We start from the raw sequence: 25953 nt of genomic DNA on the forward strand, positions 1-25953 counted from the left end.
ACCTTGATAGCGAAACCAAAAGGAAAGTAGACGAAGATAATGTAAGGAAAAAACGTATTTTTCTGATATCTACTCCTTGAAGCCAAGAAAAAATTCGAAAAAGCGTTCAGCACACAAAATCTATTATCAGACCCGTCTCCGCGATATTTCTTGTCGTACACATTTCTTAAAATATAAATTGGCGAAACAGCATACAAAGTTCTATGCATCGGAGGCAGCTGAACCCACGAAAACTCGGATGAATGCTTGCATACTCATGATGACTGGTGAACATGTATGGCATGCTGTGGAAACTACTAGCTTGCCTACTATTCATGTGTATAGAGACGGTATTCATTTCTTGTGAATGACGAGTTTGCAAAAGTACTTCACCCTTTCTGGTATGCTTGGGCCAATGTTTCTTATTGCGATAGCAGTTATGCGGCACTCCAGACGAATTTCCGCCGTCGTCGTCGTCGTCGCCAAATTGTTTCGCGTAAGGCCTGAGCAGGGTAAGATCGCGGCTGCGCGCCGTATGCTGTAGATGGGAGGGAAAGCATGCGAGGGTGATTCGAGGGGATGGTGCTTTGGTAGTGTGGCTTCTTCTCGCGCGCGCACGGGAGAAAGGCGGGAAGGGCGAACGCCGGCTTTTCGCGCGTTTAACGGGGAGCGCTTTCGCTTTGGCAAATGCGCCCGAACGACAGAGCTGCAATGCCTTTGCCCGACGCTCGTGCGCGTCGGGGACTGGACCTAGGGGCGACGGAGGGATACCTGATTGCAGCCCCCGCTTTGCTACGATTTGCTCCGTTCTACCCTACCCGATTGTAGTGTACACTATCGAAAACCTGCGCCTAAGTTCCGTTCAAAGAGGATCGCAGCGGGCCGGTACGGTGTCCGCAATGGGGAAACGTGCAAAGCAACAAATTCACAGTAACAACGTGTCATTATTGTTTGGCCTGCGACTGCTAAAGCGGCACCTATTTGAGCCCCCAAACTAGCGCTTCGTGTCGGATTCCTTCGCTCCCCTGGGCAACAACCCGACGAGTCAGGCCTGCTGGTGAAGCATAGGTAAAGAACTACTCTAACAGCGTGTCATTATTCATTGTTCCGCAGCCGCTAAAGCGACACAAAACTAAGCCCTCACTCCGCGCTTCACGCAGGCTTACTTCCCTCACCGTAGCAAGACCCGGCCGTGTAAGGCCTCGTGGGGAAGCATATGTAAAGAACTACTGCAGAAGTGAAAGGGCGAAATCATGTAATAATGCAGATTTAAAAGACAAAAAATCACGGCCGATTACAATACTCCATAATGAGAAATTTGAGCTGAGCTATATATGTTTTCATTGCACTGATGGCTGGCGCGGACGATCTGTCTCGTGCGGTACGTTGCAAACGGAGCGAAGTGTCGCGCTGCCGCCTCGCTAAGCTGGAGGTGGCGAGAGCCAGCGTGTAGGTGACGCATGGGCGCGACTTACTGTAGCCACCGCCGACAGACCTCCCAAAAGACGCGCGCTACTCTGGCGCCATCTCGTAGGTATTGTCGCCGCACTAAGCTCTTCTTACCACCCTTTCGCTATATCCTCCTCCTCAGCTTTCCGATCATGGTTCCACTTCGCCCTCCTCCTCCGCTTTCTTCCTCGTGTCTTTCATACTCCGGTGCGCTCCACATCCGCTTTCATGTTTCGCTATGTATGCTCGTTCACACGGTTGCGCCAACGCTGGCCGCAGGAACGGGCGCCTAGGAGCTGCGCTCTAGCAATCCGTGGAGCACCCAATCGAACTACTGACCTCCGGATCATGAGCGGGATGCTGTGATCGCTGCAGCACGAAAGGCAGATGGAGGGAGAGTTTACACCGGAGTATTTATCCGCGGTCGCCTAGTGCAGCTCGGCTGCGGACAAACGGTTGTATGTCCTCCTTCATAGTACCTGCGCATTCACTCTCATTTTAGGGAGCACCTCTTAGGCGCCCCTTCCTACGTCGACAATCGGTGTAACCGAGCGAACGAGCACAGCGAAAGATGAGAGCACAAGAGCAGCGGCAGGTGAAAAAAGTGGCGAGAGCGAAAAGAGTGGGAGGAGGAGGGTACGGCGGAACCACGAGGCACAATGCGAAGGAGGGTATAGTGAAAGCGCGAGAAGGAAAACTTAGTGCCGGGCACGCGAGACTGTGTGATGTTCGCTTAAGCCGCTAAAACTTCGTAAAGTAGCGCCACGCTTTAAAGAATACCGCCTCCTCCTCGCTCACGGTGGCCGAGGCCGATGCCGCATCGCTATTGGCCGAATAGGATCACACGGGCCCTCACGCCACGCATCAGCGCCATTTTCGCTCGAGCAGCGTCCACGGAGTGGCGAGGAGCTACTCCGCAGAGAAAGAGTGTAGGCGGCGCCATGGTCGAGGAGGGAGCGAGAAAGACAGGAGAAACGAGGAAGAGTGAAGGCGGAGCAGGAGGCGAGTGTCGCTACATTACGAAGGTTAACGGGTTTTCGTTAACGGTTTTTAGCTATTCCTACGAGATAGCGCTAAAGAGGCAGGCGTCGTCTGCATGGAAATAATGCGCTGCAAGAGCGGAGGTTGTCAGCGGCGACTCAGTGAATTGCTCCTACACGTCACCCACGTTCTTCCTCTCGATTATCGAAGCCATCGCGCTTCATGTCGCTCCGTTTGCAAAGCGCCGCACAAGAGAGATTGTCCGCACCAGCCACTATATTGCGAAATGAAAGCACGTATACAGCTGCGGTTAAATTTCGCATTAGGGAGTATCGTATTAGTTGGTGACTTCTTTTCGGCAAGCAGCTCCCGCATGCACGTGTAGGTCAGGCAAACGACGCGTATCTCTCGCGTGTGTCCGCCCCCGACAAAGCGGAAACACACCACAAGGGGGCAGAGTAGCACGCGCCTACGCTTTTACTCCGGCAGTGGCCGCGCGCATCCTATCTTGTACGTTCTCTGAGGCTTGTTCGAAGGCTAGCCAACCCGAGATATGTCATGGCGTCGTGTGCCCAGTGTTCTGGAGCGCCTACATCGCTTTGAAGCAAGAGGCAGCACTAGATCACGCCGACGTTCTTATAGCGAGTGTCCGCAGTAATTGACTGAGACGCGTACACGTTTGCGTTTGCGCGGGTGACACTTTCCTTTGTAATTTGGCTAGTAAGCGAATATTTACAACAGTTCATGCAGCTGGTAATACTGCTAACCTTACTGCGTATGCCTGTCTAATAATTTGCTACACAAATCAATCATTCACCTTTTGCGGGAAACTGCGAGGCTTTTGAGAGCACAGCTCTCAGGCGCCGGTTCCTGAGGCGAGCATCGCCGTAACCAAGCGAACGAGAGCACATCGTAAGATGAAAGCGAGCACGGAGCGCAGCGGTTGATGTAAGACACGAGGAGGGAAGCGAAGAGGATGGTACAGCGGAACAATGAGGCGGAAAGGGGAATAGGATATGGCGAAAGCGTGAGAAGGGAAGCGTTGTGTGGCATTGGTGGCTACGTGATGGCACCATAGTAGTGCACGTCGTCTGGGAGGTCTGTCGGTGGTGGCTGCTGTGAATCGCATCACCCCCGCGAAGGCTGTCGCGATATGCAGATTAGCGAAGCTGTCGCGCTACACTTCTGTCTCTTTGCAACGTGCCGCACAAGACAGATTTTACGCGTCAGCCAATATATCGCGAAATGAAAACACGCGTGCCGCTGCGCTCAAATTTCGTAATAGGGAGTCTCGTAATCGTCAGTGATCCTCTATTTTTTAAGGTAGCCATCTCCAATGCTTGCGGATCGTTGAGTCACCTTTCATCTGACATTTTAGCAGCCAAGCTGTATAGACTCCTGGTGCGTATTAATAATGAAATAGACCTTTATATACGCGTGTTATTTTCCTGAGGCCTGCACAAATCGGCGCACATTTTTGTGGCGGACTTTCACTTTAAACGTTGCAATGGTTGTGCCAACGCTAGAGGATTCTTTTAAAGATTTGTGAAGAAAGCAAACTGACGCCTTCTTACCTTAATGGAAATCTTATCAGAAAGATACTGCATATCGATGATCTCTTGCTCCGTCAAAAGGAACCCTGCAGAAAAATCACCGCAGTTCAATGGAGACCCAACATCGCTGATGTATGAAGATGTGACAAAACGACACAGCAAATATTTTTTTTTAACTTACGTACATACTACGCGCTGTGGGAATCTATATTACGCGAAGCAATTTTCCACGCAGCTGGCTATCGAGCTTTTGTTTCAGATCCTGTAAAACGCCAACAGACGAACTGACGCGCTTGTACGAAGCAAACATATTTGTGTGCGTCCCCCAGCATGTATGTGACAATGGCAAAATACGACGATAGCACGACCACTGATTTATGTTGCCCCAGGGAACAAATATTACATGTTCCGTTTGGTCCTGGGCCAGTAGCTAACGCGGTGAAATACTGAGAAAAGTGGTGCGCACTCGTTCATGTTAAAAACACGCCTGTTGTCGCTCATGTGAGAAACCTTTCAATGTTTTCTATTCAGGCAGAAACCCAGTGGCAAACACCGAGCGACCCAAGTTCGGAGCGCAGTTGGTTAGACACGAACATTGGACAAGGTGGGCGAAGTTTCTAAACAATGGCAACAGCAATAATATCGCTCACACCAACAACCACTGATCTCAGTTGCGTGTGGTATTCTTCGTCTGTATAAAGTCCACTTCAGCGCTCCTTGCAAAGATGCTGTAAGTAAAGGTCACAGAAATATGCGGAAGGGTGCAGAGCGCTGTGCGCATATTGCTACATGGCAGAGGAGAAGGAAAGAGTGCCGGCAGTGTTGCCGATGCTCCAGTGCACTGGTCAGCACCTAACGGCGACGTATTCACGTTTTTTTCGCGTATTCAAGCCAGCAAACAATCTTAGTCTTATTCTAATGCATAGCCCGCATTGACTTTAGCAGAAGCGCGACAATTCGCACTTATGGTTCAATGTCTCATCGCTGAAGGATGTGTCACGTATTACATGGCGATGTCGATATCAGGCAATGTCAAGTACGGCACAGCAGTACCCCTGCCGCCAGATGGTGCATGGGAAGGTCGAGTTGTTCGATGCAGCTCGGCGGGTCTGATGCCTGCATTGCTCAAAGCCTAGTGGCCGCCGCTTCCATGAGTCAAGAACTTCTGGCCAAAGACCTGTTGATAGGTGGGCTCTGACTGGAGTGCATCAATGCAAGATGACAAGCTCCAATGGGGCGACCATTGTCAAGTCACACACTGCCGCAAATCGCTACAATTAAGCCACTCTCATTGCCAGACTGTACAAATCAAGATAATCGGACAACTCCATACTTAAACGACAGCCTTCAAACGCATGCTGCACGTTGACCCAGATAAGTACCAATAAACTTGCAACAATGCGTTAGCGCAAACAGACACAAATGGGGTTTATGTAATGAAGCTAAGTAATAATGAGTTAGAGCTTCCACAGATCAGGAAAGTGAAGGGAGAAATGCCCTTGAATATTTCATATTCTGTAACATTTAGCACACGATAGCTAGATGATCATTACATAATTCCAAAATACGAAATAAATAAAAGTAAAAACCATCTGCAGCCCTTAAATAATGGGGTTTTACGTGCCAAAACCACTTTCTGATTATGAGGCACGCCGTAGTGGAGGCCTCCGGAAATTTCGACCACCTGGGGTTCTTTAATGTGCACGTAAATCTAAGCACAGGGGTGTTTTCGCCCCCATCAAAATGTGGCCGCCGTGGCCGGGATTCGATCCCGCGACCTCGTGCTCAGCAGCCCAACACCATAGCCACTGAGCAACCACGGCGGGTTTCTGCAGCCCTTATCACGTGCCTAAATTGGCTAAGAAGGCCTGACTTATTCCGCTTTTCTTCTAGCGCACTTCTAAATTGTGCTGTTGTGGAGTTGTGCTCCATCCGAGCAGGTGGCCATATTTATATGACATACGTCTTTTACGTAATACGATGGAGCGTAATTAAAAGAAAGCATCAAATCCGACTAATTGTTAAGAAAAGTGTCGAAAAAAAAATCGTGCGAACTATGAAAAACAAGTCGCAATCAAAATTACACTGAGGCTTTCTATCTTCAGCCTACCTCTCCATGCAATTAAAAAAAACAAAACACTGATGCTTTCCTTTCTTAAGCTTCATCCATCACGTTTTCATGTGCGCAAACATCAAACTAACTCAAAGATCTGCCATACCACGAGTAGAAGAGATCAACAATGCCCTCTGTCTAGCAACAGTTCTTGAAACTTAAGCGCCCGAAATAATAATATCGTTGAAGAAATGAAAGCTCATGAACTCAATCTACAAAAAGTGCCTACAAAACAAAAAGCACTCTTGCCAAATAAAACACGACTAATTATGATTTCCCGCAAGAATCGTAGCTTATCAAGTTGTGCGTGACTTTTCAAACTATTTGCAACACTGACACTTTGCCTTACCTTTCTACACGTGTCATCGCTTAAACCTTCCACTTGCAGTTGTGGATCTAACCTAAGCCGAAAAGGCTAACAACTTAACAAAAAAAAAACTGCGGTATTCCTTACGCCTCCCAAGCGTTCAACGTGCAACTAAGCTGAATACAGAATGAATACAAAAGGACAAAACGATTTGCAACCCGTCTTTCCAATTTCTTTATTCTCGGGCCTCAAACGCGTCCCTTTCTTTCCAACGAGCTCGAGGGTGTCACGCATTCCGGAGTTTTCACAAGGTGCGGTCACGAAGAAGGCAAACGACGCTAATTTGTCTGAAGCACCTCGTAGCTGCAACTTTAGAACAGCACAGTCCAAGTACTAGACAAGAGCTACATTCACAAACCCGCGCGCGCGCTGTCCCCTTAAAGCAGTTGCCTTTGTTTGTCCCCGCGAGTGGCCGGTTGTTGTAGTAGCCTACAGTTCGCTTCCCTTTGTCCCTCTGCTTACAATGCGCTGTACGCTATGTGGTCAGGCGACGGTTGCTACGCCTGAATCTTCGCGAAACTCTCCTTTTCACGACGTGCGTCACGCCGATCCCTGATCTCAGAAAACGCCTAGGCTTGGGCTTTACCCTCCTTCGCTGTTTTACAGTCTCTGGCTGGATGCTAACCTTCGAGCATTTGGCTCTGTCGCCTTGCCGCTTAGAATGTTTGATTCTGGACGCCTCGACACCGACCGTGTCCGGCTTTTTCATCTTGTGCCTATCCCTCTTCTGTTTGGCATCATTCGCACACGCACATGACATTTCGTTACCCTCTCTGACTTCACAAATCTACCTATTTTATAAAATAAATAGGCGACTTTCTCTGGAAGGCTGGGCAAAATAGCCGACTCCGTACACGCTTGGCCTAAAAGGCCCTCCGATTCTGGTGCGGCGAAACCGCCGCTCTCTTCGGCAAATGCCTTCCCATCGCTTCCGGCTACTAACAAGTTTGACTCGTTACTGCGCGCAGCTGTCTCGGGAATCTTTTCATGGTCCTCTGACTGCTGCTCAATAGGGTACGCGCGTGTCAGTCTCCGAGTCTCCTCCCGTGTGTTAGCCCTGTAAGCTCCCATATTGGAGAAGGATTCTCCTCGTTCGGTCAGCGTTTGCTCCGGCCTATTCGAAAAGAAATAGTTGAATAGCTCTGACAAGCTGCCCGAAATGGCCACCTCCATACATACTTGGCCTAAAGGGTCCTCTGTTCTTAAAGCGGGAAAACCGCCAATATTTTCGCTCTCAGTGTGCTTTACTTGCTCCGCAACTTTTCCAAAGCTTTCTAAGGTAGCTTTTTCACTGCTAGCATTACGTTCGAGAAGCTCTGCTTTTTATCTCTCATTTTGGCATTAAAAGTCGGTCTGAAATGCTCACCAAAGTCGCTGAACAAAGCCTTCTTAGCCTTGGCGTAATCTCGCGCTTTCTGATCGGACAAGCAGTTCATGAAACGCGCAGCGACACTAAAGGGTGGCAGCATTCTTAATCGCTCGGTCCACATGTCCTGGCTGACACCCTCCTTCCAAACACAACCGTTCATAACCAGTGATGGAATTAACCATATGCTGGTGTGCCCTGAAATTGTGGAGCTGGCGTAGTGCTATCTGCTATCTAAGCGTCTGACGTTCCCGCTCAAGCTCTTTCATCCTAACAGCGTGCCGTTGCGTGGCCTCCTGCATGCGCCTCTGGCGCATTTCTGTGTCACGCTTGCGCCTTTCTGCCTCTTCACGCTCTCGCATCTCTACTTCACTCTCGCGCCTCTCTACAGCTTCGCGCTTGCGCCTATTGCACTCCTCCTGCTCTTTGCTTTCTGTCAACAATGGTTTCCCAAGCTTCGTCAGCTTCCTCCACCATAACATCTTGTCTTCATGACGTCGAGAACAGCTTCTTCCGTTTTTGCGGAAGTTGAACGGAAATGTCCAACTCCTCGCAGATTAAAAGGAGATCCTGCACTTCAAGTTTTTCCGTAGCGATCTCGTTTACCTTCCAAATTCATCCTTCGTTAAAACTGGAATTCGTCATTTAAAGAAGGAAAATTTCCAAAACAGTGCCCGCTAGAAAGCACAAACATTCTCTCCCAGCATCTACCTATTTGTACCCAGAGAGAGTTCTGGCGACATGAAGTGCGAACATCAGGCACTAATTCCCTAGCCCGCCGTTCAGCAGAATCAGCAGATTGAAGAATTTCTCGCTCTTAGTGCTCCTTCATTAGGAAATAAATTTCGTCGCCTCACCGGCCTCCTGTCAACTCCCATCCTCATTCTGCACAAGCGCTAATCATTCAATCATTTCGGTTGGCAGGGCCAACGCGATCCACAGTGCAATGTGTGTTTACAGTGCACCCTGTGTTTCTTCCTCACGAGTAGTTCAGCCTGCGAGACACTATATTCCTGGTCTACCAGACAAAATCACTAACAACACTGAACGTTATTACCGACTGCCTGCGCTAATGAGTATAGCGAAGGAATCAAGGAAATCAATTTCATTCAAGGTCCTGCAGGCCACGAGAGCTTTGGGGCTCTCCTGGAGTGGGTGTCTCCCACGACAGAATCAGGAGGTTGAGTTTCCTGGTGGCGTCATGGACATGCTGGACGGCCCAAAGTTCGGGAGCGAGTTCTTCGCTCCGGATTGCTTCTTAAAACTTGCGCTTGTCCGTTTGGGGTTCATGAGAGCTTGCGAGCATGGTCACAGCAAATGAGAGTAGTTAAGCGATGTATTGCAATTGGTGCAATAAAAAATGGCTGTGGCTTAGCTAAGGTTAAGCCCAGGATGCGAAGCATACTAGCCTTTATTTTAGTTGTTGAACCACTGTTTAGCCTAGTGAAGTGCTGTTGCTTGGCTATATTTGGTTCGGCTAGACGAAGAAACAACTCATGCAGGCAAGCGCACGAGCTGAGACCCGGCTATGTAGCTACGCGGCCGCAAGCGAGCGCACGAGTTGAGCCTCCGCTTTTGCTGCTGTTATGACGTCATATGGTAGCTACGCGGCCGCGCGCGGCGCAGCGAGAAAGAGCGTGGTTGTGCGGCTAGTATGCTTCGCATAAAACTTTTCAATCGGGCGGAATAACGAATTGGCGCAGTTGAGCGTGCAGGCAACACTGAGGCGCACGCGACCGCGTAAAAGCATACCAGGGGAATCACGGCGTCGCTGCTTTTTCCCGACGCAATCGAAGCGCAGCGTGCGTTGGGCCGAAACTCTACGTCCAGCCCTACTCGGTCTGCGTCGTCCATTATAATTTCCCAGCTTCGAGTCCGGAAAGGGACGTGCGACCACACTGAATCGACTTCGAAAAGTAAAAATGGCTGTGGCTTAGGTAAGGTTAAGCCCAGGATGCGAAGCATACTAGCCTTTATTTTAGTTGTTGAACCACTGTTTAGCCTGGTGAACTGCTGTTGCTTGGCTATATTTGGTTCGGCTAGACGAAGAAACAACTCATGCATTACTTCTTCGCCTTCAAGAGTGGAACGCGACAGCGTTCCCGTCGACCCGCCAAGGGGTGTAAGACAATGGGCTACAGGGAAGCGACTACGCGCCCCGCATTGGACGCGGTGAGCGTCGAGCAAAGCAGCGTTCGGCGCGGCAACGAAATGTGCGCCTGAGCAAGAGACGCACGCCTTAGAAACAGCGCGTTTCTAAGGCAACACCGCATTCACTAGAGGCGCTTTTGTACCGCTTTGAAGCGTTGTACTCGTGGCTCAGTGGTAGCGTCTCCGTCCCACACTCCGGAGACCCTGGTTCGATTCCCACCCAGCCCGTCTTGCAAGAGTTGAGCCAAAGCCACTTCTCCTCTGTCGTGACGTCACGGTGTCACGTGATTTCATGGTCACCGCCGCGCCTGAGGAGCTGGGTTGAGCCCTCGTAATATGCTTCGCATAAAACTTGTCGTAGAGCTCAGGCATGTAGTGGTGCAGTCTCCTTGCGTGAGGTATGTGTCTGTTTGTGGCATTCTGAGTGTAACCGCTTGAGCTCAAGTGAGCGTGTGGTGTGGCGTGCTATACTCTCTACGTTCTAGGTAGTAGTGTTTAGTGATTTCATCGTACGTAGTGGGCGCGTCCTTGTTCTCCGAGTGGTCGGTTGAAACCACGTGGACTGTAAGCACGCGCAGCCTTGTGAGCCACCTCGTTAAGGTTGGGGCGTTAAGGCGTTAAGGTCTTTGGTCCTAAGTGTGTAGGGAACCAGTATATGACGTGGTTCTTAATCTCTTTGTGACAATTCTGAGAGCCTGTGCGCAAACCCTGTCCTTTTAAAAAGCTCTGATAGCGGCTATGGAGTCGCTGTAGCTGTGAGAAAGATTGTCGCCGATGAGCGCAACGACGATCGCAACCTGTTCGGCTGGTTCAGGCTTCCTTGCGATTACTGTGGCTGCGGGTTTTGTGGATCCGCGGCCGTCCACAACCGCCACTGCGAAAGCTTTGTTTCCCGCGTATGCCACCACGTCCACAAAAGCTGAGCGTTCGCGGTTCGCCAAGGCTTGGTTAAAGAGTACTTGTCCTCTCGCTTGTCGTCGGCCACTGCTGTTTTCGGGGTGTACGTGTCTGCGTATAGGTCGGACCGGGATTTTGGCGCGGATGTCCCTTGGGAGGTCCTCAAAGTCTTTTTCTACGTTTTCTTGAGCGAAGCCTAGTTTCCCTATGATGGTGCGCCCCGGAGGCGTCGTCGAAAGCCTAGCAAGCTGGGTGCGCTGCTGGGCTTCAGCAATTTCTTCCAGGGTGTTGTGCATGCCTAGGTGCCCCAGCTTCTCGGTGCTGGTGCAGGTCGGAATGCCGAGGGCTTGCTTGGTGACCTTCCTGATTTGGGCATTGAGTCTGTCTCTTTCGGATCTTGACCAGTTGAGCATTGCCGCAACGTATGCGAAGTGACAGGTGACGAACTCGTGTATGCGTTTGATGAGATTGTGTTCCTTGAGGCCCCCCATGTCTATTGGCAATTCTTCTGATGAGCTCGATAGCGGTGTTGGTATTGGTGATGAGCGTCTGAACCATAGAGGCATTGACGTCTTTAGCCTCTACGATCATACCCAGACCACTTTCTTGTTGCGGAACCGGCGACCATTCAATTGCCAGATTATTAGCTTGCCTTCATTGCTCGTTTGCGCTTAGTGCCTGTCGCCTGGTTCTCGCTTATTTGCCTTCTCTTTTTTTCTTTCTACTTTTGTTACGGACTGTACCTCCGTTCTGCGTATGAAGATACCGCTTGTTCCAGTGTTCCTTCTGACCACGGGGAAGGCAGGAAAGTTGACCGGTGTCATTTAGTGAGTAAAGGCGGTTCTCTCGAGACCCTCGATCCCGGCGCCGAAGCCCTTCTCCGTCACTTCTACCCTGCTCGTTAGGCCGTCGACCACTTCTACTAGTCTGCTGTGTCCCTTATTTAGTGCTTCGACATCGAATTGAAGCTGACCTAGGGTACTAAGGATATTGTCCATTTACCGTCTATATCATTGACAGGCATGTCGCCTTCCGTGGTCTTGGCCTTGCGCTTCTTGGTGGCTGGTGTGCCCGCGGGTGGGGTTTGACTTGTCGTTTCTGATTCCGCTGCGCTGGAGAGAATCGGACTGGGTGAAATGTCCATGTGCGTGACCTGTGTCCTGGTCGAATGTTTTAATTATTTCTAAGATAACTTTGAGTACATTATTTTCTGGCCACACTTGCAAGCACAGCTGAGAATGGTCCCTCAGCGGCCCGCATTAGTAGGCAGCGTCCCCGCCGTCGCGGAGGCCTGGCATCCCGTTGTCACCTCGCCGCACTGGGCCCTGCTGTTGGCTCCGGCCGGGGGTGCGAAACGCACCTCCGAGTTGGAGCGGCCCCGGCTCACGGGTGAGCGGGAACGGCTCCTGCGACCACGGCTCCTGCGGCTCCTGCGACCTTGCATATAGGGATCCCGAGTTCCCTCTGGATCTGGAGCGTCCTCTGGGCTCGTGCTGTCCGTCTGGCAGCTGCGCGGCACCTGCGCCGTACTGCCTTAAGAGACTCGTCGCCTTTTTTCGAAGTTTCTTGGCCGCAATGGCTACCAGCTTGTACTCGATTCTTCGCTTGCGTACCACGTACGGGACCTGATATCTGTTCTTGCATTCCTTGCTGGCCGAGTGGTATTTCCTGCCGCACTTTGCGCAAGAGACCTCTTCACATGCGTGATCTGCTCCGGGGTCTGGAATGCCGCAGCCCCTGCAAGCCTGCTTCTCGGGTGTGGGGCATAAGTTTGCTCGGTTTGCCACAAGCCTGACATATGGCGATCTGCTTCCTATAGAGTGAACACACTACCCAGGCACATCCGTACAACACGTGGTTCGGAACTTTGTGTCCTTCGAAGACCACGATCTCCGTCCTGGTTTCCCTAATGCGCTTCGCCGCCAGTGCGAGTGAGTTTCTCGGGTTGACGACGGATCTGGTTATCGTTTCTTGCGTTTGGTGGAGCGGAATGTTGCGAATGACTCCCTTGCACGTGTCGTCCGGTGCAGTCTGGTAGGAGGAGGCCTGGTACGTCTGGCCCGGCGAGGGCAACGCTTTGAATTTTAAAATATCCGTTGACATTCTCGTGTAGGGGGGAACACATGAACATGATGTTTATAGATTGGGGCCAATCGCGTCCCCGTCGCACTGCATCGGTTCAAATCCGGCTGCTTCTTGAGTGGGCTGCACAATTTCTAGGTGTCCGGTTTTGGCGATGTTCCATCCGCCGCGGATGCGAATTACTACTTTGGTCTCGTTTTCCGGGAGTAAGGGCATTCTACTTGCCTTGATTATTTCTTTACGGGCCGACATGGGGTTGGGTACTTTCGCTCTGGCGCCGAGGCTGCCACGTTGAGGTTAGGCTTAGGCTTGGTCGTTCTTCGTGGGGCGATGTCGAACCACCCGTTCCTGACGGAAACCTTCGAGGGGTCGAGTTCTCGGCCGATCACTACGTAATTCATTTCAGTGCAGTTCGCAAGACTTGGGTAGATGCCTCTGTGCAAGTGGGAGCCCCGGCGCCCTTCCAAGCGGCGAACTCGTCGGCGAGTGCGACGTTAGGGTTAGCGGGGCCCTACTCGACGTTAGGATTAGCCGACGTGGCGCCCGCCTCGGGCCCGAAAGTCCTCGCGGAAGTGCACAAAATAAACTTACACGCTCGAAAACGGTCTTGAAGTGAAGCCTACATTTATTTATTTACTCAAAATACCTTACAGGTCCGAAGAATGGGCATTGGGTAAGGGAAGCTTCAAAAATTTTACACAGTATAAAGAGCAGACAATTATACAGAATATAAAGCGCTTATTTAACAAGAATACAGCGAAGAGTCAAGTCCACATAAACTCTGAAATTCTCAGGTCGAAAAAAGAAAAAAATGCATACAAGCCGCAACGCAGACAAGAAGTTTTTTTTTAAATAACAAATGAATGTTTATGTCGTGACGGAATTTTTCCTTTGTTATTAGCTTCAGCTACCAGGATATCGGGAAGGTCGTTCCACAAGAAGATGACACGTGGTAGTGCAGATGAGTTAAAAGCGTCTGTTTTACCAAAGATGCGCGTGAAAGAAAGAAGATTATGCAATCTTTGGGAGGTGAATGAAGAAACTTGCAGAGCTATTCGTGATCGCCTTGGTCCGTGAACGTACTTGTGAAACAGCAATAAAAGGGCTACATCACGACGAGTGTTCAAAGAAGGAACTTATAAATTGTTTAATCGAGACTGATATTGTGTTTTTAGTATCTTGATGTCGTGAACGCCTGCTGATGTGGACACTTTCAGATTATTTATAATGGATGCGATGCCGTCGACAGTAATGTGGATGGGCTGTAAAAAGGGTGGTCAGGATCAGCTACCTGAGGCACAATTGAATCGTTTTCTATGGTGCATATTGATGAAAAGAATGAACTGAACGCGTTTGGACAGTCATCTTCTGGAATTGGAATGGGGTCATTATCATGCAAGATGACGTTCCTGTCCTGTCGCTCCGGACACACTGATTCCCAAATTTTTTTTGAGTTAGTTGTGAGCAGGGATGGCAGATCGTTCGAAAAGTACTTATCTCTGGTAGCGCGTACCCTAGAGCAGTAGCTTTTCAAGAAGTCGCTGTATTTTTTCCCAAGATCTGGGAGTGGACGCGCGTTTTGCGGCCGCGCACAATCGCTTTTTTATCTCTTGGTTTGTTAAGTGACTTAGTGAACCACGGGTTACATTTATCATTTGTTATTTTATTTACGGTACATGTTGACTAACCAGTGCTATTAACTTGTTTTTGAACAAATCCCAGTTTTCTTGAACTGTTCGGTTACTGAAACAAGGAAGTAGTACACTAACAAGAAATGTTTCAACTTCAGTGTTAATAACACTGTACTTTCATCTATTATAGTCACAAATTATCTTAGTTGTGGCACCAGAAAAGCGCCACGGGACTTTAAGGTTTACTTGCAAATAATTTATAGTCACTGAAACCATCTAGATATGTTATTTTTTCAACAGTATTAGGGTCCGTTGTCAATACTAGATCCAGTATATTGGAATCACGAGTGGTCTGACTTACGATCAGTGACAGGTTAAAATCTAATGTTAAGGCAATGAAGTCTGAAGAAAGGCGGCAGGTCGATGACAACTGCTCCCAGTTTATGGAGGGAAAATTAAATTCGCCGAAGAGAAAAATACTTTCAGCCGGACAAGCCCTAACGGCGTTAGTTATACTGTTTCGCAGGTCGCTAACAAACAACACACTTGAGTCAGAACGACGATAACCACAACCTAACAATAATTTTTCAAAACGAGTCATGCACGCAACTGTTACGTTTCGCCTATGACGCGCGGTGTAGCCGGCGCGGATTCAACGGACGCCGGGGCTTCGTTCAAAGCGGCGGACATTTTGGCCCGTTCGGAGCGGCCGCGACGCATCCCCGCCGAGCGCGTCCCGGCATGTTTCAGTGCCACCTGTCTTCGTGTGTGCGTGTGTGTGTGTGTGCCCACGCTTGTCAAAGCGCGGCAGCTGGGGAGAGGAGCTCCCCCAGTGTGAAGCGAGGAGGTCTGACCGGCGCCGGCCCGGCTGATGCGTCACCTCCTTGTCTCTACATGTCTCTCAGTCCGTCCGTGCCTCGCTGTCACGTGGTGTCATCTCGTGACCTTCCTTCTTGCCCGCGACGCCAAGAGTATAAAAGCAGCTGCTCCCGGACGCCAAGAGAGAGGCTCCGATTTCTTCTGTTGAGTAACGTGCTCTTCCGTCTCTCCACTTCGGTCGACCTGACCGGCCGCTCTTTTGCAATGCTAGAATAAACAAGTTGTTCTGTTAGCAGTCGACTCATGCTTTGCTGGGACCTTCGGATGCTTCCAGTGTGCCCCAGGCCGCCAGGCCAACGCTACCCTTGGGGCTTGCGACCCATTTGCGACAACGGGCGCCAGCGGTCCGATTGCAATAACGGGTGTCAGCACTGAGGTTCCAACAGCTGGTGGCAGCGCTGAGGTTCCAACAGCCGGTGCCATCGGTGAGGTTCCAATAGCTGGTTGCCAGCGGTGAGATCGCGACAACGGAGGCCAGCAGCGAAGATATGCGGTTGACTGTATGCTGAGCAGCACAACGACCATCCGGGAGCAGTGCAACGAGCCCTGTGTGATGACTGGTTGCCTGCAGCGGAACGACTGCGCTGAATTCTTGGCTGCGAGGTTTGGTGAGTGCGGGACTTTCTTCTTCTGAGTTTTGCCAGGCTTTTGTTAGTGTCAGAAACAGAGCTGGTAATTGTGGTTGTCGTTGCTGCCGGGTTAGTTTGCGGCAAGACAATAGTAGGCAGTAGAGAAAGCAGCATTCAGAGCAGCCATGGATTTGAAGTCGTTGCGCAAACCGAAATTGTTGGAGCTTGCAAGAGAGTTGGGTCTGGATGTCTCAGACAAACTCAGAAAACCAGAACTGCTAAGGGCTATTCTTGAGTTAGGAGCTGAGGATGACGAGCTGTCGGAATGCCTTGAGACCATTGAGGAGAGGGAGACGGCAAAAAGACGGGAGCGCGAACTTAGAGAACGAAAAGAGAAAGATGAGCTTGAACGAAAAGAACGAAAAGAGAAAGATGAGCTTGAACGAAAAGAGAAAGAAAAAGAAGAGCGCGATCACGCTTTGGAAATGAAGCGTCTCGAGGTAGAGATGGAACGCGCTCGTAATGGAAGTCAGGCACACGGTGCAGGAGAACGAGTATTGTTTAAAATGACTGACCTGATGCGGCCGTTTAAGCTTGGAGAGGACATTGGTTTGTTCCTGGTTAACTTTGAGCGAACGTGCGAGAAGCAGGGGTTCTCTTGGGAAACGTGGCCACAGCGCTTGCTCACTTTGTTACCCGGCGAAGCGGCCGACGTAGTCGCTCGCTTGAATAGAGAGGAGGCAGAGGATTTCGACCAAGTGAAATCGAGTCTGCTAAAAAAGTACAGGCTGTCAGCGGAGGCGTTGCGTCGGAAGTTTCGGGAAAATGAGAAAGGTAAAAGCGAGTCATATACAGAGTTTGCCTACAGGCTAATGTCAAACATGCAGGAGTGGCTCAAAGAAGAGAAAGCGTTTGGTGACCACGAGAAAGTTCTGCAGTCTTTCGGGCTAGAACAGTTTTATAGTCGGTTACCTGAGAACGTGCGGTACTGGGTCTTGGATAGGCCAGACGTTAGTACGGTGGCTAGAGCCGCTGAGCTAGCCGAAGAGTTTGTGACGCGTCGGGCTCGCGGAGCTAAGGACGGTCAAAAGGGTGAATTTGGCTCTAAGTTTGAGAGGCCAAAGTTCACGCCCATGAGAGCAAAGGGGGACACACGTAGTGCGGATGCGAGTGAAAGCAGTCCGACCGAACGTAAGGAGACGGCGGCAGCCGAAGCCGAACGCAGAAAGCGGTTCGAGACGAGGCAAGTGCGCGTGTGTTATACGTGCCAAAAGCCGGGTCACTTTTCGGCGCACTGTCCGGAAACAAAAACAAAAGTCGTGTTTTTGTCATTATGCAGCACTGACGAGAACATGAAGCTTCTCGAGCCTTACATGCGAGACCTCCTCGTGAACGGGAAAGAGTGCCGAGTGCTTCGCGATTCCGCAGCTACAATGGATGTAGTTCACCCTTCTTACGTAGAACCCGATATGTTCACGGGCGAGTGCGCATGGATCAAGCAAGCCGTGGACGCTCATAGCGTGTGTCTGCCCATAGCAAAAGTGCTTATTGAAGGACCTTTCGGAGCACTTGAGATGGAGGCCGCAGTGTCATCTATGCTGCCCCCTCAGTACCCGTACCTATTTTCGAACAGGTCCGATCACCTCCTGCGCGAGAAGGGGCTTTTGTTTGGTGAGGCTAGCGTTCAGGCCTTGACCAGATCGAAGGTTCGGGAGCTCGCTGCAAAGGCGGTAGTTGCGGGGCCGACGTTGTCGAACAATGAGAGAGGGTCAGAGGCGCAGCAAGCTGATATTCAGAGCACGCCCGAACTGAATAAAATTGAGTCTGTAGCGTTAAAGGCAGCAGATACTGGAGAGGAAATGCCCGATGCGGGAAAGTTAGAAGAGCTATCTGCAGATTTGCTCATCGCGCCTACGTCAGACGGACTTAACAGGTTGCTAAAAGTCAGCCGGTCGGCTTTGATAGCCGAGCGAAAGAAGGATGGCAGCCTAGAAAACATACGCTGCATTGTCAAGGAAGGTATCGCCAAGAAAAATGCTCGCTTTGTGGTAAGAGGTGGGGTCCTGTACCGGAAGTATCTAGACCGCAGGGGAGTGGAGTTCGATCAGCTGATCGTGCCTCAATGCTATCGTCAGGATCTGTTGCGCTTGTCGCATGGGGGTTCGTGGTCCCGACACCTAGGAGTTAAGAAAACTCAGGACCGTCTCTTGCAAGAGTACTATTGGCCAGGGTGTTTTCGGGACGCAGACCACTTTGTGAAGACATGTGACACCTGTCAGCGGGTGGGCAAACCAAGGGACAAATCGAGGGCGCCGTTGAAGTTGGTACCTATCATTACGGAGCCTTTTAGACGGCTCGTTATTGATACAGTGGGACCTCTGCCGGTAACAGCCATGGGGTACAGACACATTTTGACTGTGATCTGCCCAGCGACAAAATTCCCTGAAGCAGTGCCGCTTAAAGAACTCAGCTCAGTTGAGATAGTCAATGCACTGCTGTCCATATTTGCGCGAGTTGGTTTTCCTGCGGAAATCCAATCAGATCAGGGCACAGTGTTTACTAGCGCTTTGACGACAAGTTTTCTTGAAAGGTGTGGGGTAAAGCTGTTACACAGCTCAGTGTACCACCCACAGTCGAATTCCCTTGAGAAGCTCCTCTCCGTCATGAAGCGCGTGTTGAGAGCATTGCGGTTTGAACAACAAACTGACTGGGAGCTGTTTCTGCCTGGGGTGATGTTTGCATTAAGGACCGCGCCGCATGCCGCTACGGGGTGTTCGCCAGCTGAGCTCGTGTACGGTCGCTCGCTGCGATCTCCGCTTCGCATGCTTCGAAACAGATCACTGCCCTCTCCAATGGCTGCAGACTATCTCTTTCACAAATGGCCGCCTCCTGCGCTGGAGCGTCGCTTTGCAACAACATTCCTTTGAGGTGCGTTACAAAAAGGGGAGTCTCAACGGTAACGCCGATGGCTTAAGTCGAAGCCCCTAACGTGGGAATCAGCCTCAAAATTGTTTGTTATTGATGTTTTTATTCCTGAGGCAGGATTTTTAACATATTGCTTTTGTGTAGTGTTTCAAAGTGATGATGTGCTTTCTAGTGCAATTTTCCGATTTGTGGACGCGTTCTGAGTGCTGCTAGACTACTGTAAGGAACTAGGCAGTAGTATAAAAGGGGAAAGAGCCTGGCATGGCTTAGTGAGGGCTGTGCCGTGCTTGCTGACTGAGCGGCTGAGTTTCGGCGTAGTTCTAACGCTTGCTGGGAACGAGAGAAAAATGAGAACTCTCCCGAAGTCACTTTGCAGTGTCCTGTGTGAACCTGAAAGTGAGAACGAGGCCTTCTCGGTGCGCTGCGCTCAAGAAACGCCGAGGGACGACCGACTTCGGTTATGAGCATCATCGAGCGACATCCCTCCGGACAGCGGATGCAGTCCCCTGACCATCGGGATCTCCTTCCCCCGGCGGGGCAGTCTGTTACGTTTCGCCTATGACGCGCGGTGTAGCCGGCGCGGATTCAACGGACGCCGGGGCTTCGTTCAAAGCGGCGGACATTTTGGCCCGTTCGGAGCGGCCGCGACGCATCCCCGCCGAGCGCGTCCCGGCATGTTTCAGTGCCACCTGTCTTCGTGTGTGCGTGTGTGTGTGTGTGCCCACGCTTGTCAAAGCGCGGCAGCTGGGGAGAGGAGCTCCCCCAGTGTGAAGCGAGGAGGTCTGACCGGCGCCGGCCCGGCTGATGCGTCACCTCCTTGTCTCTACATGTCTCTCAGTCCGTCCGTGCCTCGCTGTCACGTGGTGTCATCTCGTGACCTTCCTTCTTGCCCGCGACGCCAAGAGTATAAAAGCAGCTGCTCCCGGACGCCAAGAGAGAGGCTCCGATTTCTTCTGTTGAGTAACGTGCTCTCCCGTCTCTCCACTTCGGTCGACCTGACCGGCCGCTCTTTTGCGATGCTAGAATAAACAAGTTGTTCTGTTAGCAGTCGACTCATGCTTTGCTGGGACCTTCGGATGCTTCCAGTGTGCCCCAGGCCGCCAGGCCAACGCTACCCTTGGAGCCTGCGACCCATTTGCGACAACGGGCGCCAGCGGTCCGATTGCAATAACGGGTGTCAGCACTGAGGTTCCAACAGCTGGTGGCAGCGCTGAGGTTCCAACAGCCGGTGCCATCGGTGAGGTTCCAATACAACCCATACAATTTCTAGGTTAGTGTCGGAATCAATTAAATGTGATGTTACCGTCTTCCTAACGCCTATAAGTACGCCTCCACCACATTTACTAGTGCGATCACATCGGTAAATATTATACGTGGTATGTATGGGACTTATTTCATTGTCTGAAATGTCCGGATGGAGCCATGTTTCCGTGGAGATGATAATGTCAGAACCTGTATCGTCTAGGAAAGAATAAACTTCATCGAGCCTGCGCACAAGGCTTTGAATATTAGTAAAAAATATTGGTAGTGACGGTATGATCCGAGGTTCTGGTGCCTGCTGGCTGTCATGGGTTCGAGTGCTATGCTTCAGCTATCGACTCAGCTGCACTACTGTGGTAGTGAGTCCGTCGTACACGTAGGTTGTGTCATCTATGCGCATTCTGTAGACGCTTAGCTTGAAATACTTTTCTTTTCGCCTTCGCGAATACGATCAGTTTTCTTCTTGCTTCTCGTGTTGCTGGGGAGAAGTCTTCTCGTATCGAAAACCCGGAGCCCTTAAGCTTTCGCGCAGATGACGAGATGCGTTCTTTATGTTTATAAGAGGTCAACTTCACTATGATGGGTCTCTTTTTGTTATCGGCGTGCTTGCCTAATCTACGCACCCTTTCGAAGTGCGTGGCTGATAGGCTTAAGTCAAATTTTCAGCTCAGAAATCGACAATCTTCTGCTCGGACGCAGCCCAGTCCTCTTTTTCGTCGTCGTCTATGTTAAAGAAGAGCAGGTTTGAGCGTCGCATTCTATTCGTAGTTTCATCGCACCGTGAAGAAATTGCGACCAATCGATCAGACACACCGCGAAGGAAATCAGCACCTGCTGTTGTAACAGCCGAGCTTCCGGATGCGGGAGTATCAACCAGTGCGGTGACCTTGGCGTCCAGCAGCTTGATTTCACCTTCAGCGGCCTCCTGTTTTTGTTTCGAAATTTTTAGTTCAGCGTAGTCGTGCTGGATCCATGTTGCCAGGTGAGATGGCTGGCTGTGTCCAAGCCTAGCGTCCTGCGCAACCATGGCGGCCATGCTGGAAGCGAATCCTCTGCAGCAACATGGCATGAACCGAGCAGCCCGGAACACACGACCCAGGCGAACGTGACCTGAAAAGGCAACTTACGTAAGCCTTGCATTCTGGAAGTGGTGTCGTGCCACAAACGGCGACCGATCTTCATAAACGTGATGCCGCGGTGCGATGGCACTGGTTTCGCAAATATCGCACTTAATTTGAGCAAATTGCGGGAGCCCGACGCGATGCGTCCACCACACCAATGTAGCCAAAGCCGACCGATACACCGCTGCCACCGCTGTTGTGAAATCGGGTGTCCCTGCGGCTACGAAGGTTCCATGGATCGTACCGCGTCAGGTGCCGGGAGCAAGAAGTACCGAGCGACGTTCAAAAGATGACAATAGGTTTATGTTCCTCACGACAAATTAATTTGTTAATTAGAATTCCTTGGTCTTCCTGCCTTTATCCTGTCCTAGGTTTTAGCTTACTTGACGCGTCGAAAACAGTACGAAGTGATTGATGGGCAGCAGTCCGATTCTGTTTCAGTAACCTCTGGCGTGCCTCAAGGCAGGGTCCGTGGCCCACCACTATTTCTTATTTATTGTAGCGACATAGTTGATGTAATAGAGGCCTTTGTCAATATTTGTCTGTTCGCAGACGACTGTATCATTTTTAACGATATTAATACAGTTCATGATCAACTATCTCTTCATTTAGCCTTAAACAACATTCTTGAGTGGAGCAACAAGTGGGGAATGAAACTTAACTCCGATAAATCGGTGCTTCTACGTATAACAAACAAAAAACTACCCCTAAAATTTTCTTATTCTATTGGCCAAGATCCCTTGGCCGAAGTAAGCGAGTACAAGTATCTTGGAATTGCAATTACTAACAACCTAAATTGGAATAGCCATATTGCTGCTACCGCCTCCGCTGCTTTCAGAAAGCTATGTCTACTTCGCCATAAGCTTAAACACGCATCCCATGAAGTAAAATCCTTAGCCTATACCACCTTTTCACGACCCGAATTGGAATACTCGTGCGTTATTTGGGACCCGTTTACCAAAATCAACATTAACGCCCTTGAAAGGATACAGAGAAGAGCCACACGTTTTATTTTTCCAAATACGGCCGAGAAGAGTCTGTAACTGAATTACTGCGGACAAATGGTTTTCACACCCTTCAAACGAGGCGAAAAATAATACGTCTGCAGTTCCTTTGCTCCTTGATAAACCGTAAATTTTCTTTAGATCCTAGTCCATGCATAACACTTTCCGCATCCAGGAAAACCCGTCATTCCCACCCCTCGCTCTCTCCCCTTACGTTGCCAGGACAAACCTCTCTAAATTTTCATTCTTTCCTCGAACTATAGAAGAATGAAACCTCATCCCTTTCGATCATCTGAACTCACCTGAATCAATTCAAACTCATATTATTAGTATATCCTAACTAACATTGCTGTTTCGTGCTATATTGTTTCATTTCTTGAATTTCATATTTTTGCAATTCTGCCTTTTATACGTGTACGTTTATTTGTTACCATGCCCCTCCTGCTTGGGCCACGCGGCCTGCAGTATGATAATAAATAAATAAATAAACATGTACATATATACATGATCGAGCTTAACAAAAATGGCTGCATCTCTCCGATCACACTGCACGCTAAAGTCTTTGCACGTCCGAGGATTCACGGCAGTCCAAATCCGCTTTTTATCCTATTTATTTCCCCCTTTGACTCCTCGACGTAATTCTCTGTTCTTTTTCTTGGCCAGCCACAAACGCCGAAGCGTTCACAATATGCCGCCCATGACGTCCCACCTTTTTGCCGGACTCCTGCCTCCAACGTTGCACAACCGTCTCCACAATGCAGGCAACCCCGTTAGAAACTGCGAACCTGATGTCGATGCGGTTCCCCCGGGGATCCTCGACACTTGCACCTTTCATCAATTAGTGGCCTCTTCGTGACCGCCAACGTGTCAGGATCGGGAGGATGGGCTTCGCGGTAGTCAGAGGGCGGCGCTGTCATCTAGAAATGAGGTGTCATTGTTTGCGCGTCACCGTCGATGCCAGATCCAGTCGCCGTCCGGGCGGGCATTCGTCTCGCCTGTTAGCTCTGGGCAGTCGAAAAGCCGGTGATACGGAACGTAGTTGCTTGTCCGTAAGTCTCAGGTGACGCTGATTTAGTCGCCTTGAGTAAGCGATGAAGCGTGAATAGCACTCCACAGCTGCACGTCTGCCGGTGAAGCATGCGTTGCTGTGAGGTCGCCAGGAGCGACAGTGGCAAGGGAAGACCGCGAAGGATGAGCCTGGCTACACACACGCTTCATACATGACGAGTCTGTGCGGGGCAATGTGATGTGTCACACCAATGCTCATGGCATTAATGTCGGCACTCATGGTAAGCTGGATTCTGCTGGGATTTTTATTTTACTTGCATAATGTTACCGCAAAGCGTGTATTAAAAGGGAAATGGAGGGCCCTCATGATATGTACCTTGTTGGCTCTACGTAATTCCCTGAGGACTTATACGATATAGGCATTTATACCCTTCAGCTCTGTCCACAATGTCGTAAGCACCCTTAATATTTAGAAAGGCTAACTCTGAGCCATTCAAACCTCTTTACTGACTTTCACAAATATATTCTCCTCTATGCGTCTGCCAAATCCTAAAGGGACACTAAAGTCCAATAGTATGTCAACGTGTGCTGTTACAATGCCATTCTAGAATCTACGCGCCTCATGTTTCTTGCCAAGAAAACACGTACGATAAGAGAAAATCGCGTCTGAAGGGACGGCATTCTAGCTCTATTGATATCACCTGGCCAGGTGAAGGGAATTCTGACGTTGCCTACGACGTTGACACATTTAGTGCCGCGGGTGAGTAAAACGGCGACCGTTAGCCACGGCTACGATCTTTCTTTTCTTCTTTTTATTCTAGCTTAACTACATAAGCGGGCCCAGAAACCGAGTGAAGTGACAGCCGACAGCATTCCAAAACATCACAAGGACGCAAAATTTTCTGCTGGTTGCAGAATTATTGCCTGTCACATGGAATAGTAAGTCAGCCTTTGCAGTAACTTTGCTTCGCTTCGTCTCATCTCACGCGAAGTGAAAAACATCCATGCTAGTTTCAGAGACCACGAAATCTTGAAACATTCGTGACTTTTAGATGACGGCACATGATATACCGCGGACGGCACGGGGTGTAATCTTAACGACAAGGACGGCGCATTTAAGCTATATATACTACCCTCTGGTTAGGTCATTGGCCTCATAACATGTTTGCGATTGTTTTTGCCGGCATACGATAGTATTGATCACGGCAACAGCAAAAGTAGGTCGCTACTTCATTTTCTCGACGTCGCGCCCACGTAACGATGGTCCCGCAGCGGGCCGCAGCAGCAAAACCGTATCCGCCTATCGCGTTGCTTGTTGCTTGAATATCGCGTGTATGTGGTTGCCCCTTTATTATAGGCTTCGCGAGCAAGGAAAAGAAGCGCAGCACTACGTAATACAGAAACCACTAAAACATGAAAGCGTGGGCTGCGCGGAGTTAAGAGAAAACACCCTTCGACGAAACAACGCGTCTTTGGCAAAGATGGCATCAACGAGCTTTTGATTCTAAGAATCGAAGTAGACAAGTAACATTTTCCTCCGTGTTATAATGCAATGCACTGATCCTTTCATTAACAGTTGTTCAGTACAAGCGACAAAAATGGAATGAGGAGTTCGCTACGTCATCAGACTAGTATTAGGTGGTCCCAGTGGAGTCAAATCGTTTAGCTCAATGTCTCAATTACTAAAGTTCTGCCATCGACATTAGCGACGTCTTAAACGTGCTCAAACATTTATGCATAATTCAGCGTGACATAACAGTTGCCTTTAGTATCCCTTTAATAAATTGAGAGGTTTAGAAGTATTTCGTTTTTCTCCTACCAATACAAGCCATTACAAAACCCCCATAAGAGTTACACGCGCCTACCAGAATTCGTTGCCTCATCAAACGAAATCGGCTTCCAACGCAGGTCTTCGCTGTAGCAGAGCCATGGCGTTTACCGAACTGGTCCTTGAGAGAGCCGGTGGTTCCTTCCAGCTTGAAGCCTTTCGGACCGGTTATCGGAAGCTGGTCGGGAACTACTTGTCGCGTCCGGTGCAGCAACTCGTACTCCAGGTTGTCACCATCGGCGGCACCGAACAGGTCGGAGAACGCAACGCAGATAACGTTGCCGCTGCTGCCCTTGTCCGCCCACTGCAAACGGCACTGGGATGCCACTTCGGACCGCTTCGCCAAGGCCATCCGCTGTACGGACTTTACGCTGCCGTCTGCATTAGTTCAGTACAGGGTGAGCTATTGTGCGCGGAATCTCTCCACCCTTTCACGTGAAACTTTTTTTCGCGAACTACTTTGCAGTTAGACCTGTCGTCGCACGTCCCTGCAAGAAGAAGCTGCTTTCACTAGCGCAAGCACTCAGGCGACTCAACCAATGACATGCAGCGGAGAAGTCACATGATGCAGAGCTCGCTTCTCTGCTGATATACCAGATGGAGTTGCTCTCTGTGCGTAACTGCACATCCCCAGCCCCCCATGTATAAATGCTGCAGACTTTCTCGTATTTGGCCGAGACGCGCGTACGTGCGTGAGTCGCTAGGGAGACATGTGGCGCCTCTCACTGCCCCGAATCTGCCCAAGGTACCACAGTACCACGCACGAGGACTGAGCTTTGCTCCGTTTGTT

General features: G+C 50.1%; 1 protein-coding gene and 1 long non-coding RNA gene across 6 annotated transcripts in view; one reads left to right on the forward strand and one right to left on the reverse strand.

The window, feature by feature from the left end:
- LOC135905592 (phospholipid-transporting ATPase ABCA3-like) overlaps nucleotides 1-25953 on the reverse strand; it is a 226287-nt gene that overhangs the window by 191313 nt on the left and 9021 nt on the right. For all 5 annotated transcript variants that reach the window (XM_065436536.2, XM_065436534.2, XM_065436533.2 and 2 more), the window contains exons 3-4: nucleotides 25275-25541; nucleotides 3984-4048 (exon numbers count right to left, since the gene is read on the reverse strand). In XM_065436536.2, coding sequence (XP_065292608.1) covers nucleotides 3984-4048; nucleotides 25275-25541 — 332 coding nt within the window. The remainder of the gene's footprint in view (nucleotides 1-3983; nucleotides 4049-25274; nucleotides 25542-25953) is intronic.
- LOC139054803 (uncharacterized) lies at nucleotides 22846-25314 on the forward strand. The gene is made up of 3 exons (XR_011511516.1): nucleotides 22846-23616; nucleotides 24157-24274; nucleotides 25244-25314. It is a non-coding gene; the product is annotated as an uncharacterized lncRNA (long non-coding RNA).

This window comes from Dermacentor albipictus, chromosome 1, assembly GCF_038994185.2.
Source record: "Dermacentor albipictus isolate Rhodes 1998 colony chromosome 1, USDA_Dalb.pri_finalv2, whole genome shotgun sequence".
NCBI lineage: Eukaryota > Metazoa > Arthropoda > Arachnida > Ixodida > Ixodidae > Dermacentor > Dermacentor albipictus.